Source organism: Dermacentor variabilis, chromosome 8 (genome assembly GCF_050947875.1).
Source record: "Dermacentor variabilis isolate Ectoservices chromosome 8, ASM5094787v1, whole genome shotgun sequence".
Taxonomy (NCBI): Eukaryota; Metazoa; Arthropoda; class Arachnida; order Ixodida; family Ixodidae; genus Dermacentor; species Dermacentor variabilis.
The window spans coordinates 104,738,699-104,755,717 of NC_134575.1; the positions used below are offsets into that span (position 1 = coordinate 104,738,699).

At 45.2% G+C, this 17,019-nt stretch overlaps 1 protein-coding gene across 4 annotated transcripts in view; it reads left to right on the forward strand.

Moving 5' to 3' along the window:
• The window catches only part of LOC142590506 (uncharacterized), a 126,749-nt gene that overhangs the window by 96,162 nt on the left and 13,568 nt on the right, over positions 1-17,019 (forward strand). For 3 of the 4 annotated variants that reach the window (XM_075702681.1, XM_075702684.1, XM_075702683.1), the window contains one exon: positions 1,976-5,142. The exons of the other annotated variant lie outside the window; for it this stretch is intronic. In XM_075702681.1, coding sequence (XP_075558796.1) covers positions 1,976-2,904 — 929 coding nt within the window. In that variant the 3' untranslated portion in view covers positions 2,905-5,142. Of the gene's footprint in view, positions 1-1,975; positions 5,143-17,019 lie in introns of those variants that run through there. 4 annotated transcript variants of the gene reach the window in all.

Sequence of the window (17,019 nt, forward strand, 5' to 3'; positions counted from 1 at the left end):
TGGCCAAGTTCTGCGGACCGTTCGCGCATCCCACGACATCACACGGACGTGACATTCTAGCTGCTTGTTCCAAATGCAAGTTTTGCGAGCCAGCAGAACCAGCGCAGCACGACGCGATAACGAAACAAATGAAACTCCAAAGCGTGCGCGGCGCAGAGTGGAGCGCGTAGAACCGAGCGAAAACGAAACCTGCCGACCACCCATACTACTGAAGGGTAACGTCAAAATGTTATTTTTTTCTTAGAATCGAACAGAAGTAGACAAGTATCATTTTCTTCCGCCTTATAACCTAATGAAATGATCTTTCTCATTCGAGTAGTTGAGTACTAGTGATATAAAATATGATGAGGAGTGCCTTCATCATCGGGCTAGTACCGGAATGTCGCTGGGGGTCTCAAATCGTGTCATGCATTTACCTCAATTTCTCGGTTACTAAAGCTCTGTTGGCGATTATATTGACGCCTTAAACGTTCTAGAGCATTGCTTTATCACTTTAACTTGACTTCATAGTAACCTTTAGTGTCCCTTTAAGCAGTCTTAATTGCCGCTGCCGCATTGCTACTTCTATTTATTCAGCTTCAGCGTAATACAGCCGTGGTATACAGTAATGCTTATGCATAGTGTTGCAGTGAAGCACAATAAAGTTGAAAGTGGGCACTTTCATGGAACATGGTATGTGTTCCTTAGTTGTACACACGTGCACACTCCATCCCCAGTCAAGGTACAGGCACGGAGATGTCTAATAACTGTACTGGCAGCAATTCAGAACTGTTTCTGACGTTGCTGTGGCAATTTGCAGCCTTCCTGACTTACATCTTGCCGGCTCTTCCTTTTTATAGAAACGTATCACTGGGGTTCTACTCTATTACAAACAAAGTTAAAGAACTAGCCATTTCGTTATATATGATAGAGATAACAGAACTGAAACTAGGATCCTAAATCTGTGTGCAGTAACTTGTGTGGCATTCTGGTGCCTCAGGGATATAACTGCCAACCTTTGAACATTGAAATGCATAAAACTTTTGCTATTGTGACAAGGGGGGGTTGGCCAGAGGTGAAAGCAAACATCTTATCAAAGGGACCAACAATGAATATTCATGGCACCAAATGACGTGCGTGAGGGTCGGCCAGAGGTGAAAACAAGCATCTTATGAATATTTATGGTACCAACTTTTTTCTTTGTCGCAACGAAAAGCTTGGATCACGATAAATTAGATCACGATAAGCCGCACTAAACGGCCCAGCTTCAGTCTCCGAATGCAGTAAAGAAGATTCACTGCCTGAAGATACTGCATGGGCAAAACATTTATCCCAAATGGATACTGTTTTTGTAAACATCTGAGGGTTATATGCCTTTATTTGCGTGGGTTGTGCGCGCACATTTTTTTCTTCTTTTTGGGCTATTTGAGGATGCGTGTTGTATGTGTTGGCGGTTTACATGGGGAAAACTACGGTATTTTCTAGCCGGCTTCTTGTAATCTTAACTTATGAAAACGTTGCCAAAGTTCAGAGTGTGAACAAGAAGAAACCCACTGACGAAGTCTTGTATGAGACAAATTTGTGGTGTCAGCGAATCATAAGTTTTTCAAGTGCCATATATGGCCTCCGGGCCTCAAGTGCTGATTGAGGATAAGAGAACAAGCTTGGTCAAAGTATTTTTAAAGTGTTCTCTGAGGCTCATATGTACTTGAGAGATTCGTCTAACACTCCACATTCTGCCACTTTACGATTGTTGTACTTTTCTGTAAAATACTTTTATAAGTGGACTTCACAAACAGGGTCAGGAAGATTTAAAGGCAGAAATATTGATTAAATTAAAAGGACCATTAGGAGTATGTTGTTTCATCAGACTTGAAATCACCCTAAAGATCTCCCAAATAAAGAAAAGAAAGAAAGCTTGTCAGTAAATTTAGGATCTGTGTGCTTTTTTGGCATTTCATAATAACTCTTACTTAATGTTGTTTTATTTGTGCAGCATCGAGGCCTTCTATTTCTCCGTCAACTGCCAAATGTGACAACTCCAAGCATGGATGCCTCCACCGATGTCACCTATGTGACTATGGGGCTGACGAACTGTTTCATCTGGAAGCACATTACAGCGTCCATACTGGCGAGAAGATATTTCAGTGCCCTTCATGCCATAAGAACTTGTCAAACAGATACAACTTAAACGTTCACCTCCGCACCCACACAGGCGAGAAGCCATTTGAGTGCCCTTCATGCTTTCGGAGGTTTGCACAGCAGGCCTACCTGAAATCCCACCTGCGCATCCACACAGGCGAGAAGCCATATCAATGCCCTTCATGCTCTCGAAGCTTCTCACACAAGGGTCACCTGAAAGCCCACCTGCTCACCCACACAGGTGAGAAACCATATCAGTGCCCTTCATGCTCTCGGGGCTTTCCAAACAGATATGACTTAAACGTTCACCTGCGTACCCACACAGGCGAGAAGCCATTTGAGTGCCCTTCATGCCCTCAGAGCTTCTCACGAAAGTGTCACCTCAAAGACCACCTTCGTACCCACACAGGCGAGAAGCCATTTGAGTGCCCTTCATGCTCTCAGAGCTTCTCACAACGGGCCCACTTGAAAGCCCACCTGCGCACCCACACAGGCGAGAAGCCATATCAATGCCCTTCATGCTCTCAGAGTTTCTCACACAAGTGTCACCTGAAAGTCCACCTGCACACCCACACAGGTGAGAAGCCATATCAGTGTCCGTCATGCTCTCAGAGCTTCTTATACAAGGGTCACCTGAAAGTCCACCTGCGCACCCACACAGGTGAGAAGCCATATCAGTGCCCCTCATGCTCTCAGAACTTCTCACAAAAGGGCAACCTTAGGAAACACATGAGGCGAGAAACCATTTCAATGCCCTTTATGCCTTCAGAGATTCTCGTTTAAGATTTGCCTGAAGACACACCAGCGCATTCATATAGGTGACCAGCCATATAGTTGCACCTTCTGCTCGAAGTCCTTTACGCAGTCTCTTCACTTGAGCAGACAGATCACAGCACCATGATAATATAGTGTAGTTCAACAGCCATGTTTAACGAGAGGCTATTTTCGCTTGCTTGTCATTACTGTTTGTAGATTTCTTGCTACTCAACCTACCGAGCATGCGCGATGTCTTTCAGCATACCAGTATGAATGCGACTCTTTGTTATCAATGTCCCGTTGTTATCAATATGCTCTGTACAGCTTTTGCGGTTCAGCGAATATCCGTATTTTAAAATATATTGAAATTTTGTAATACTTTTTTTTTGTTGGAATGCTGTGTACGGCTTGTGCGGATCAGGGAATATGTCTATTGCAATGTATTGAATTCTTGTAATGATTTTTGCTGTTCTTGTTTTGTTCATCTGTATATCGCACTGTCCACTCCTGCCCAAGGCCTAAGACTAAGGCCGGCAGTATCCTGTAAATAAATAAATAGATCTACAAACGTGTAGCTTGTTGCATAGTGTTCTACTGCATCAGATAGCGCAAGTGTCTCCATGTGCTCCTAAGAAAAAGCTTTTGCTCAGGCCCAACTCCGATGCTGCCTATTAAAATTATGTAAAATGCAGGAACGCTTTTCTGAGGTTACCACTGGGCCAGTGATAACGAAATTTGTTGCATTTAGGAGAATAAGTGAAATTCTAGTGACTGCTGGAAGGAGAATTTTGATTTAAGGCCTGGATGTTATAGCAGGAATTTATAAATATGTGAAGGAAAATTGAAACAAGAAGTTTGTAAATTCGTAGCTCTGCACCTACAATAGATACCATAGTTCTGTAAACTGCATACGGTATAGACCATAAAAAGCGGAGAAATTTGATGTATCAACCCATACTGCGGACTATTCTATGATCAAATCCCAATAAATTCTGGCACTTACATTTAGCAACGACGCGTTCTAGACAGATTGAACAGATTCGGATGGCAATCTCATTAACTCTTAGAAATGCGCGTCGCCTCTTAACGACTACTTCACATCAGTTTTCTCCTACACTAATGACGTTCTTATTGAACCAATACTACCAATTTAACTAATATTAATGCCAGACGTCAAGATCAGCCCTGATGGCATATGTAGCCTCATCAACTTTTTTTTTACGGCCAGGAAATGGTCGTTTTTTATAGGTTTAAAAAAAATTATTCTCCACTTGAAATAACATTGCAGCACACATTGCAGCATATCATATTTTACATAATGAAATGATTTTACCAAAAACATATGTTGCCAAAAAAATGTTAGGTAAAACATAAAAATTCTAGAAAGTGCCATTTTTGCTGTCATTTCATAAAAGCAGCAATAAAAACATGATATTTACAAAAATATATAAAAGAAAATTCAGAAGGTGCATTTCAAAAATAAATAACCCAGGAATAGTGTCTGAAGAAATAAATGCTCAGTACACCGCAGTTCGTTGCATACGAAAAAGAAATTAAGACCACTTCAACGCTCATGCTATGCGGTGAAGCAGTTCCTGGATTTTGCGAAGCATAGGTGCACTCCACAATTTTCCAACAGATCGTATGCTTTTTGTACAACATTGTGGTAAGAAATTTTGCAGTTCCGTCTTTTCGGCATCTTCTGAGGATAGTCCGATGAAAAGTCCAAGGAACGTACCTCACCAGTTTGTTTAGAGCCATGCACCTCTTCCAGGACCGATCGCTTTTAATGCAGCTGGGCAACTACAAGATTATGCATCCAAGCATATCTGCATTTTTTCAGATTGTCTTTATCACCTCTGAAGAGAGGAAGAGTAGAAAGAAATCCCACGCGGTTGTAAATTGTCTTGCGCTGATCCATAGTGCTGGGCCGAGATGTGCTACGGGAAGCCTTTTTCGGGTGAACGGAAGTTTCTTTTGGCAGCACATTATAACGAAGCGAAGTATGCGCCCAGAAGATAATCAGTAGAGCTCTGAGGTCGTGAAAAAAGATCGGCAGATAAGAGCACACAGGGAAGGAGACGGCTCAAGGCCGTAAAGGAAACTCGCCGGGAAACAGCTGCGGATGCCCTGTGCTGACTGAAAACGTTGTCGCCCTCAGAGCTTGAATCTGCTTTACTGTCGTCTTCGCAATCATAACTTCTCGGGCGTTCTCTCCAGCTCCGACTCCGAATGCGGCGGCTGCGCACGTTCACGATGCTGTATCTTGAGAGTGATCTGCTTTGGGGGCAGAGCACGGGGGGGAGGGGGGGGGGCAGAATCTAGTTGAGTCGGTGGCTCGTAGATTTGTGCGTACTGTGTGTTCTCGGCGCTCAATTTGCGTTGAAGCGATAGACAGCATAAATGTCATTTCGCGCGCAGCTGTTGCCGCGTTTCCCCACGCTATCGTTTTGACAGCGAGTGCCCGTAGCTATGGGGTGTGATGTGTTCATGTTTTGTGTGCGCGCTGACACCATGTTTAGTATTTTAGTTAGCAAGCGAATGTTTACAAGTTGATACGGCCGATAAAAGTACTTTCCTTACTTCATACCGCTGTCTGCTAATTTCATATCGCAATCGATGCTTCGCCTTTCGGGCGAAACTGCGTCTTTTTTCTTTCTTTCTTTGTTTAATGTCACATCTTGGGAGGCTACGCTCTTTATCTACGAGGTGTACTGCCGAGAAGCGGCCCCCAAGTAATGCCTATAACATGGCGGCTGTGACGTTTATCGGCGCTCGCAGTGCCAAAAAGCATAGCCATTGAGATTCGCGGCTATTACTCAAAGGAAAGCGTTGCTGGGATATGAGTTTGGACGCCACGTATGCATATAGTGGAACTCAGCAGCATGCAGCCGGTGCATCTACGAAAGTGCAACGGAGGCTAACGTCGTACCAGGTTGTGATGCCTTTCGAGAGTGCATTTTAGAACGCAGCTCTTGTTCCTGCGGCGCGCGTCGCGTGTGGCCAATCACGCTACCCCGCTTGCGCTGCGCCAGCCAAAGTGCGATCCTCTGAAGACTTCGACGCACACGCCGTCGGCTGTTCTGTTCAGAACATGCGCAGAACTATCTCCAACCCACGCGCCGCCTCGATCCCCAACCGCTGCGATCCCCAACCCACCGTCGGTGAAGCGTCGTGGGCAGTGGCGTAGCAACAGGGGGGGCCGGGGGGCCGTGGGCCCCGGGTGCAAGGGGCCAGTGGGAGGGGGGGGGGGTGTCATATGCCTGAAGAGACCTCTTTTTCCGCCGACTTGACTGGGCGCAAATGGCAAAGAATGCTCCGGTATCCAGTAGCCCGAGCTCATGTACCCGATGCGTTGCGCCGCAGAATTGTCGGCTGCAGCTCTATCAACACCCCATGAAATAATTGCACGAATGTGCGGGCTAAGAAATTTAATTCCCAAAATGGTCGCGAAACTATTCGCCTTAGCGGAATGTTTCATGTGGGGTGTGCCGTGCGTTCATGCTGGGAGCAGGAGTCGCTAAACATACAGTAAGGCGTTGAGGCTCTTGGGTCCCTCTTCCGTCCACAACGCGCAGCGAAGACGGACAAAAACAGCAGCAAGAGGGCGTTCAACGAGCGCACCCGGCGCTCTCGTTTACGGCGAAGCGTTCGTTGAGAGCGACGTTGCATAAGTGCGGCAGTCAAAAGTCGCGAATGGGATTCTCTGAATCGTCTTCAGACTCGGTGCGGCCGAAGAGTTTGGCGGCGTATGACTCCACAGGCTGTATATAGTCGCGGGCGCCGCGACGTTCAGCTCGCTTTTACTTCCCCTTACCCGCTCGCTCCGAGATGCCGCTGCGAAACCTGCCGTTATGTTTCACGCTTTCCTTCTTACCCTCGAAAGTTTCAGAAAACTGTTGTTATTGTGTGACTTCATGTCAAGTACAGTGTCTGTGCCAGCTGCACAGAATTTAAAAGAAACGCGAATTTTGTAAGGATATTTCCTGATATTCCATGAAGTTATGTGTCTGTGATTACTAGGAACTCGGTAGCGTGAGAAATATGGCAGGTAAGTAATAACCATATCCTTAATATTCCCCTAATTAGTACTTATAGAGGAAGTACTTCAATTCCAGAATTGAGGATTCAAAGTCATATTATTAACTCAACAAAAATTTCTCAAACAAAATCGTTTTGGGTGCTACAACCTACAGTACTTTGGCACTGCGGGCGGCGCCTAGTATGGCAGTAGCGAAAGAAATATGAAATAGTAGACCAGTGAGGTTGAACCCTCAACCCTCTCCATCGCGAGTGCAGACCAACAGGTTTCGCAGGCACGGGCTTCATCGAGGTCCTTTTTTTTTTTATGGTGACGCCAAAAATCGACGCGAAGCGTGCTCTATTCTGTTCCCAAACTTTTGGAGGTACCGCAGCTAGGATAATCACGTTTGTCCGTATAGCAGTAAATAAAACAAGGCTTTATTGATCGCAATAAAGAGAAGTCGTAATTGTCATAACATTGGCGCCCGCGCAGCAAGGAGGCAGGTGGCGTTTTCCGTTTTTCTATTACGGTGGGGAGATCAGCGTCACTGAGACACAATTTAATTTTCCTTTTCGTTCAGGGCTGCCCACAGGCAAAATACTGCGGGCCATAGAACCTACGACGATTTTCGTGAAGTTGTTATTGGGCAAGATATGAATGTCGGCCTTCAATTTTGCAAATGCAATGTTGCGGCTAAAATTGGTAATTAAAACTTTATAAATTTTTGTTACTTGTGACGTGAGCCGTATTTGCCACGATGCCGCATTTGTATTGGTTGCCAAGCCTTACAGCCTGACAGAAGATGTGCACATGCGCTTATCACAAGTTATCAGTGCAGCAAACTGTGTTATTTGGCGTAGAAAAAAACAGCGTGTATTAGCCTCGAGCTCCGCTGTGGTATAGCTCCACCACTGGAAAAGCTGGCGCCACCATCGGCGTGACGTGCTATTAGGGATCACGTGGACATAGTGGGCGCGTCAGCAGCTTCGGGAGCGCCGAAGCGAGCTGAAAAGGAAAGTTTAAGTTCCCTCGTACGCTGCGGTCCTCATTTATTGGCGGGATTTTCCCGCTTCGAGTGTCTCCTTTACAACGATTGAAAGCACTACGATAGGTAGTGGCTGCGGTAGGTGGTGGTAGGTGCGCAACATGGTAGGCTACTGCTCGGTGCCGCAGTGCCGGACGTACGCAACGGAGCCCGGTGTCAGCCTTATTCATACGTAGCCGCAGGACAAGAAGCTGCGTGAAGCTTGGCTCGCGAAACAAAACCGGCAGTCATCGGCTACAACTCGGGTATGCAGCAAGCACAGACGCGAGGAAGATTTCTGCTTCGGCCCCCGGTCTGCAATGTTCGAAAAACGCGCACTGAGACGCTCGCCCGAGTCCGCTGCCCGACTAATGTCATGACGGTTTGGTCTATGAACTTGTCGATGCTATATATACTGGCAAGTTCACTGGAGTGGATAGGGAGCGGTAAGAAGCACAAAAAAAAAAGAACGCATGGCATATGGTCATGTTTGTGTTATGAATTAATGCACTGGATTACCAAAAAAGAAGCAACGGGAAATCGCACGCTGAGAACACGGATAAACATATAGTGCGACGCAACTCGAGAAATAATATTGAAACGTCGAAGAATTTAGAAAAAAAAAATATTGAATCGTCGCGACGTCCGGCACATCAGTCCCCGTAGGCGTCTAAGTCTCTACAATGAAATTATTTTTGAACAGCTCTGATAGCGCCCACGCAACATTGGCTGCTTGTGTACTGTCATATGCTCATATTCTACAGCCTAAAGCTCATGACACGGTGCGAAAACGCGCACGCGGCGAAAGCGAAGTGGTGCGCGGACAAGCATGCAGACACGCAGTCGGTCGCTGCATTGTGGCTTCATTCTATTACGCTCCATTTAGATATACGAACACTATAAGACCATATTTCACATAGTTTGGTCTCGGCGTTTGCCTACCTTTCACGGAAGAAGCCGGTTCGGGAGACTAAATCGCGGCGACCACGCACAGTGGCGTTTAATGTACGTATTCGGTAAAGAGATAGCGTCTGTAAACGATTCTGTGCTTTCAGTTTGCCCAAGATTATTATTTAGACAGTAAAAATCTTCTCTCGTTTCGAAGGTACTTACAGAAATTTCCGGGAGAGCTCCCGCGTGGTGTTTTCAGTGAGCGCTGACAGCAAAACCTATGAGGAGCGCGCCGCGTGATCCCTCATACTACGCCAGCGAGGCGCTTCCTATAGATGGCGACTCCGTAACTCCTCGCCGCCAATACCTGCTGCATTCGCGACCTCTGGGAAAGAAAGCGAAGGAGAGGGGGACCCGGGGGACGTGCGCGGTGTCCAAGGCGGCTGTACTGGTGCTGAAACCCGGAAATTGTCGATATCCTCGCCTTCCTCGACTACACCCGGGGAGGGGGGGGGTGACAGAAGACCTGTGGGCCCCGGGTGCCAGACGACCTAGCTACGCCACTGGTCGTGGGCACCTTTCTTTTATCGGCGCAGCCGGCGCGACGAATATGTGGATGGAGCAAGAGCCATCTCGACGTCGGGCAAGCCAGGTCGTGTTGGGCGCGTGCGGTTACGTTGGCTGCGCCAGTGCTTCAAACTATGACGTTCTTCTCTTCAACGTATTGTAGCGTGTGCACGTACTCACGCTACGTTGGACTAAAAATGCGCCTTAACTGAGCTATTCTTTTCTCTGACTTTCATTAGGTTGAATTTAGTATAATTCGAATTTTCTTAGCATCCCGGCGGAATTCAAATTAATGGGCTTTTACTCTATTCTCTATCAAAGGCTCGAACGACATCACCGCACTACTACAGGATATCGATTCCATCGCAGTATGGTGCGAGAAATGGTTCATGCTGCCTAACCTTAGTAAATACAAAGCTCTGTCATTGACCTGCAACCACAGCTTAACCAGCCAGACCTAGACAATACAGCTCCTATCAAGCATGCCCCGTTGGGGTCAATGGTGTGAATGAGTTGACCATGATTGACACTATCTGTTCTAATGATTCACGTACCCTTGGATGTTTAAAACGTAACCTGAAAACTGTATTACCAGAAATAAAAAAGTTAGCATATATAACACTCGTACGTCCGTAGTTACAATATGTCTCATCTATTCGGCACCCTTCCCAATCATGGCTTACCTATGGCATAGAAGCAAAACGAAATCGCGCTGCTTGGTTTGTGACTTCCTATTACTCCAGTGAAACCAGCATAACCGCACTAAAACGTACAATTGAACTACCATCACTTGCTTCCCGCCGGATCATCTCCCGTCTCTGCTCGCTTCACACCTTTTATTACCATCCACACTCCAGGCATTCCCTGTTAAATCCAACATTACGTATATCCTCTCGCTTAAGCCTCAGTCGCCCCATAGCACACATTATCACCTGACCATCTGCCATGAACATTTCATGCTTCGCTGACAAAATAACACTTTGGAACAGTCTCCCAGAAGATATCGCCGCATGCAGTGACCCTAAATCGTTCCGCGAAATGTTAACCCTTTCAGTGTCAATGACGTAAATATACGGCGCCGCGAACAAGTACAAAAATGGTCGATGCCGTATATTTACGGTGCCATCTGTACGTTTGAAAAGCGCGCCAATTTCCCAACCTTTTTTTCTTTCCTGGCATGGTGCTGCCATTATTTGGGAATACAGGGATCTTTTTTTTTTTTTTTTGCGCGCTTACCTCTTTCGGTTGTCTTGCGTGGTTTTAGCGCTAGTTTGCTCCTGCGCGTCTATATACTACCGCTCGCGCATTGGCGCGCGGGCGGGCGGCGGTTTGGGTTTTGTTCCGCGAGCGGTTTCGGCTTCTTGCGCTTGCAAAACTGATGGCTATCTCGTTACTACTCGCTCAAAGGGCGACCGCTTGTTTCTCACTCATTTAGTGCTCACAGGGGTGCGCATAGGAAGGATGTCGCCGTGCATGCATTCCGTTGTTTTTTTTTTCTTTTGGACACTCGTGAAAACTAATTGCCTCTGGTGTGCGATAAGATGAAGATTCGCGGAAGTTTGTCACACGTTTTGCTTTTTTGAAGGGCACACAACCACACAGTTTCCTTGAGTGCGCGCACCTACGCGGTTTGATTACGCTATGGATGTACATATTAGTGTAAGAGTAGGAATATTTGAGTCTTGCGAAATATTCTCGTATGCGCATTTTCAAAGCCTTAAAGTGTGTGTATAACAAGGCACGAAAATCACTACCAACAGTCACTAGATTCCAACTGTTTCTCTTAGATGCAACAGACCTCATCAAATTTGGGGCAGTAGTTGTTGAGAACGATTTCTCCTTTCTCATGTATTTAGCCCGCGTGCTAAAGCTTTCTCTTAAAGGGTCCCTGAAACATTTTTGGGGGGTCATCATTTTGCTCTAGATCTTTTCTCAACATGTTATAGAACACAGAGCAAAGTGAATTATGAGAACATGTGAACTGACCCACACAAAGCCATTATAGCTCTGAAAAAATTTCAAAATACAGTTAAACCTTGATATAATAAAGTCGGTAAAATCGGCGATTTGCTTTATGTGTGATTTTTATTATTCGAAAAGTGTTAAACATTTGTTTTGATCTCAAATATTACTGTTTGCATGACCCTACGGAATATATATGTTCACTGTAATACTTAGTAATACACTACAGATGTTTGGATGGTCTGATTTCTGTAAGTACTGTGTTGTTCTTTTTTTTTTCTTTTTTTTCAGTATTGCTCTTGCGACTACGAATTTGTTCTGTTAGACCTACTCATGTATTGTTGCTTCCAGGTTCTGACAGACATGGTTCATCCTGCAGCTCTTAGTCTATTCGCACCTTTTTTACAAATGGGTACATTTTCAGAACAATTTATTGTACAGTAAGTTAGCTTTCCACTGTCTGTTTCATCAGAGCATCAAATAAATGCCATTGTTTAGTGAGTATTCGTTGTCTGTTCTTGGTATTTTGTTACTTCAATGGCAGCATGCAGTACAGTGATGTGACCATTTTATTGTATCTGGGGCTACAAGAGAAGTGACGGCATTTGAAGTTCATTATTAACACAGAAAGAGCTTGTTTTAACTAACACACATCTTGAGTAATTTGAGTCTTGAGTCAAATGTCAAGTCCACTATGCCTAATTCATTCCTACATTTCATTTCAACTGTTCTATCGGCATTTCTATAAGCACTGGTGTGACACATATCTGTATAAATATTTGCATAAAATTTACATTTTGAATCGAGCATACATCTGCACTGTCTAATACATTTACGACCATAAAGGAACTAATTGGGCTAATCCTGCTTTTTGACATTTGAAAAGATTCTTTCTGAATTGCAGTTGTGCCAGTCTCTCATAATGAATTTCCTCACCAACAAAATTGTGCACACGACCATGCTTTTTAAGATAATAAATCCAAGAATTCACTGTTTGGATTAAGGGTGTGTGAATATTTGATGTTTTAAAGTAGGTACTTCGTAAATATAAATATTTTCTAATAGCCTTCGAACACCTAAAACATTACCTTTGGACAAGTAAAGCTCAAATGGAAGCAAAAGTATGATAAATGTCACCCCCATGGGCATAGTATAGGCATCAAATATGAGAAAGTGCGTAGTAGAGATGTCCGGTGTGCAAGAAGTTTTGGTAGAGCAAGACGAGTTGACCCAGCTATTCATCTTGCAACCATCAGGAAGGGCGCAAATATAAACGTTCTGGCTTGCCTGTCTGCAAATGGCCTTCTGCATTGAACTTTAGTGGAAGAGATCCACTGGGCTATACTCCACGATAAGTCCAAGAAGGTTCATCATCAGGAACCTGGCGTTGAGGCAGTGTTCTTGTTCTGCAACGCGCCAGCCCACTGCTGTGCTGAAGACCTTCGCCACCAATGAGCACTCAGTGAAGCGGCTGCTGCTGTACAGCTCATTCTTCAACCCAAACGAAGAAGCTTTTTCGAAGTTCAAGGCTGGTGTCGAGGCTTTTCTAGCCAAACGTTGAAATGATCTTTTCACGACACCACCGGGCATCTCCCAAGAAACAGCACCACCAGGCACTGTCGGTTGAGGCCGCGAAGAGTCAATGCAACACATCCTGTTAGGAATGGCCGTACGGGGTGGCAACGTGCCAGCTTTCAGCCCGCTGCACGTGTTCCAATCCCACCGCTGCCACCAGTTGTTGCATTTGGAGGCGATCCCACCGCTAGCAACCAGTTGTAGGAGTTGAGGAGGACGTCGGGATGAAACACTTGGGAGGTTTATTTACATTATTTACAGTGAGAGTCAGTGAACAGTCTTAAAAGTCATTACGGGCCGGCAGCAACTCGGACGCTGCGGCCCGTGGCAAGAAGTTCGAGAGAGATGAATCAAGGAATGCTCTAGGAATGCTCTTCTGCTGCTCCCGGTCTGCGTCTTCGAGACACCAAAAGGCTTAAAAGACGCAGACCGGGAGCAGCAGAAGAGCATTCCTAGAGCATTCCTTGATTCATCTCTCTCGAACTTCTTGCCACGGGCCGCAGCGTCCGAGTTGCTGCCGGCCGGTAATGACTTTTAAGACTGTTCACTGACTCTCACTGTAAATAATGTAAATAAACCTCCCAAGTGTTTCACCCCTACGTCCTCCTCAACTCCTACAACTGGTTGCTAGCGGTGGGATCGCCTCCAAATGCAACAATCCCCATAGAGTGCGCAGGATGTGTGTGGACGACAGGCTCAACTACACTTTTATGCTAGCTCCCCTACAGTGCCACAATACGTGAAAACTGCTCAGTGATGCAGGCAAAAGAAAGTGGATAGTCTTCTAACAAAGAGCTTTTGGTTGATATTATAAAGATTATGTTCTCGCAGATTTACTCATACCTTTTATGCTCAGCATTTGCATTCAAAGACGTAGCTGTTGTAGCGCGGATCGTCAATTGCTTCATAAAAGTCTGAAAGCACTTTTAACGTGATAACCTTTCCAGATGACTTGAGCTGCGATAAGCAAAAGGGGTGAGTACGATAGGAAGGCTGTAAGACAAAAAAGCCGAATTAGCTCTTTTCCGATCAGTCTGCTACAAGCATGAAGCGCTGCTTCTGCTACGTTAACATTTTTGTTTCGATTTATTTATGTTAGTCAGTTGAAGCCTCTTGTGTCATTCTAGTAAAAAAAGGACTTAAAATTAATAAAATTGGCTACTAAAACCCTTTCCTCAGCTTCATTGCAGAAATTTGATTGCGTTCAATTTCTATTGCTGTTGAAGTATATTGCGTTTGGACTACATTACTGGCACTTTAAACGAGTTGACTGGCTTTGGGAATTGACAGCCGATTTGGATAAATTGAACGGCACTTGGCATTGTTGGTTGCCGTAACAATTTGTATGGCACCTAGATTGACTGTCACACGCATCGAAAGAAACAGGCAAACCTTAGTTTGCACGACCACCACTTCTGCCGCCCATCAAGTGGCGCTGTAAAACTGAAGTATGCCTAGGAAGGCTCAGTCACACTGAGCGTGCTTGCTTAAGTGTCATCTGTACAATGAAAGCATGCTCAACTCCATTTGCTTTACCCTAAACATTGCGTTTGAACTACGTTATATATATAAAAAACTCGATACTTAGCACGTATTCAAATGTTAGTTGCCAAAATACTTCCTGTGCACAACAGCGATGCATATGTTCTATTGAATTGAATTGTATTCTGGGGTTTTACATGCCAGAACCACGATTTGATTATGGGACACGCCGTAGCGGTAGACTCCGGAATAATTCGTAACACCAGGGGACCTTTAACATGCCCCCAATGCACGAGACAGCATTTTTGCATTTCGCCCCTATCGAAATGCGGCCGCCGCGACCTATATGTTCTACTGAGAACTTAAATATGTGAGAAAGAAGCGGTAGAGAAAAATGTTCACTTTTCATATAGAGAAAGGGTTTAAGGAGAGTAACTACAGCGAACATCTGTTTAGCTTTACATTAGAAAAAATACCTCAGCAAAATGGAAGTTACTGCCATAGCAAATAGTATTTTAGTATGATAAGCACGTTACCAATCGTACCAAGTATTTCCAATTGCTGTAATGGCAGGAGAGGTCAACAAAACAGGCTGATATAATAGCATGGCCTAGGCAGACTGGACTTCAGACTTCCCACTGGAGAGTTTCCTGGAATACACCCATGAGGTGAATATGCGTGTCGCATGGTCGGTTGAAGACATTGTCCGGCTTCTGCAATAACCTTGGCATGCATGGAACCACTTTATAGACATCAATAATGGCTACTCCGATGTTGACTTCCTACGATTTACGAGAACGAGAACAAGCTTTGTGGTTGCTGCTTTGATGAATCAGAGTGCTGTTCTGCGGTGTTGAATTTCCATTTCTTTCGACACAGAATGTCGAAGCATCATTTCCATTCTAAATTATAGTCCCTCAGCGACGTCCCGGACAATCGTGTTGCTCATGTAGAGAACAACCACAGTATTGGCTATATATTCTTGCTGGAGGATACACGCCACACTTAATTGCTTCTCAGCTGCTTTGCTGTTGTGTGCGGGTGGGGATGCTGACGATTGCCAGATTTTGCTTCTGACAGTGAAGCACTTCCTTATTGGCTATGCGGGTCAATCTACGTAGGTTCCCTTGCTTTTCGGTTTTATGTATTTTATGTAGTGTAAATGTAAAGCGTTATGTTTGAAGAGGGAAGCAGCAGAATGCGGAGTCCTTGTTGTCAGGTAGCCCGAAGCCTTGAAATTTTCTGGTAACATTAACGAACGACTAACACAGTACTAACATGGATTAGCACAAGATTGACCTTTGGACCTAATTGTTTGTTTTATTTAATCTAGTAATATCACCAATGGGAACTTCTCGCGGAAAGCACTGCTCGCAAGGCATGCAACAAATGTTACTAAATCTATCAAGCTCTCCCTGAAAGTAATTTACACAAAAACTCATCAAAACAAAAGAAATACAAATGTTCTTGGGATTTATGATTTATTCTGTTCATAGTACGCCATGTTTAGCTGAAGAAAAACAAAACACAAGTAGTAGCGTACACGGCTACGCTTGTTTCTCAAGAGGGGTGATGTTTTTTCTTATTGTGTAGCCGCTCTTAGCAATCCTATCTTGAGCACTCGTGTCCATCCGAGACCTTGTTCTGAACAGAAGAAGTGCGACATAAGTACGCACAGGAGCCAAGGAAAACAGGGTTCAGTTAAAGCAGTCGCAGCGACAAATCATAACTGACGGACGTGCAGTCGCTTCGTTTTTTGATTATGGTGCCGTTAAACCCGGCAAGGGGACTGCTGTCTGCACAACTGACATGGACCGAGTACGCTGTCAGTATGGTATCATTCAAAGCGCCGCTACCCGTGTCATCGCTGCCGCTACCGAAGCCTATCGACTTCCAAGTGCTCCTAAATGAACTCGATGACAAGGACCGTTGCCTCGCTGAAATTTACCCGAAAATTGAAGAGCTCATTATCGACGATGACGAAAAGAAAGCCGAATTCAACAAGATGCCTGATTACCAAGAAAAAGATCCGTTCCGCTTTTAGACAGGTAATTAGTGGTCTTTATTACTGAGCCGGCACTGAATCACTACCTACTGCCGTCAGTCCTTTGCGAGCACGGTAGGCAGTACATCGAGTCTGTACACCCGGTAAGCAGCCGAATATCAGCACGAACGCCAGACCGCCGACACCGTGCGTACAACCGAAACTCAATACCGATGTGAGGGTACAGCGTCAGTTCATCCTGAACAAAGAGAAGGTGATCACCAACACATACCTCAAGAGAACAAGCATAAGGTGCCAGTTGCCCAACCGCCCACATTATTTCCCAGTTTGCGAATCCAAATCAGTCGCCATGCAACGTGCAGGGAACAGATGTCGGCGACTAGCTGAATGGTGCAACCCAGGTTGGTCGACGATTCGTATACACCTGCTCACTCGCGCTACATTCTGCACACAGTTCCGTTTCGAGCCTATCCCGTGACCATCGGAAATACAAATGACAAAATTGCTACCGCTCTTGCTCCTCCCACCATTGCCACTGCAGCGAGGAGAACGAACACCACCGGCGAAGCACTGTTCGTAACCACAAGCATGAGTACAACATATCGATGACAA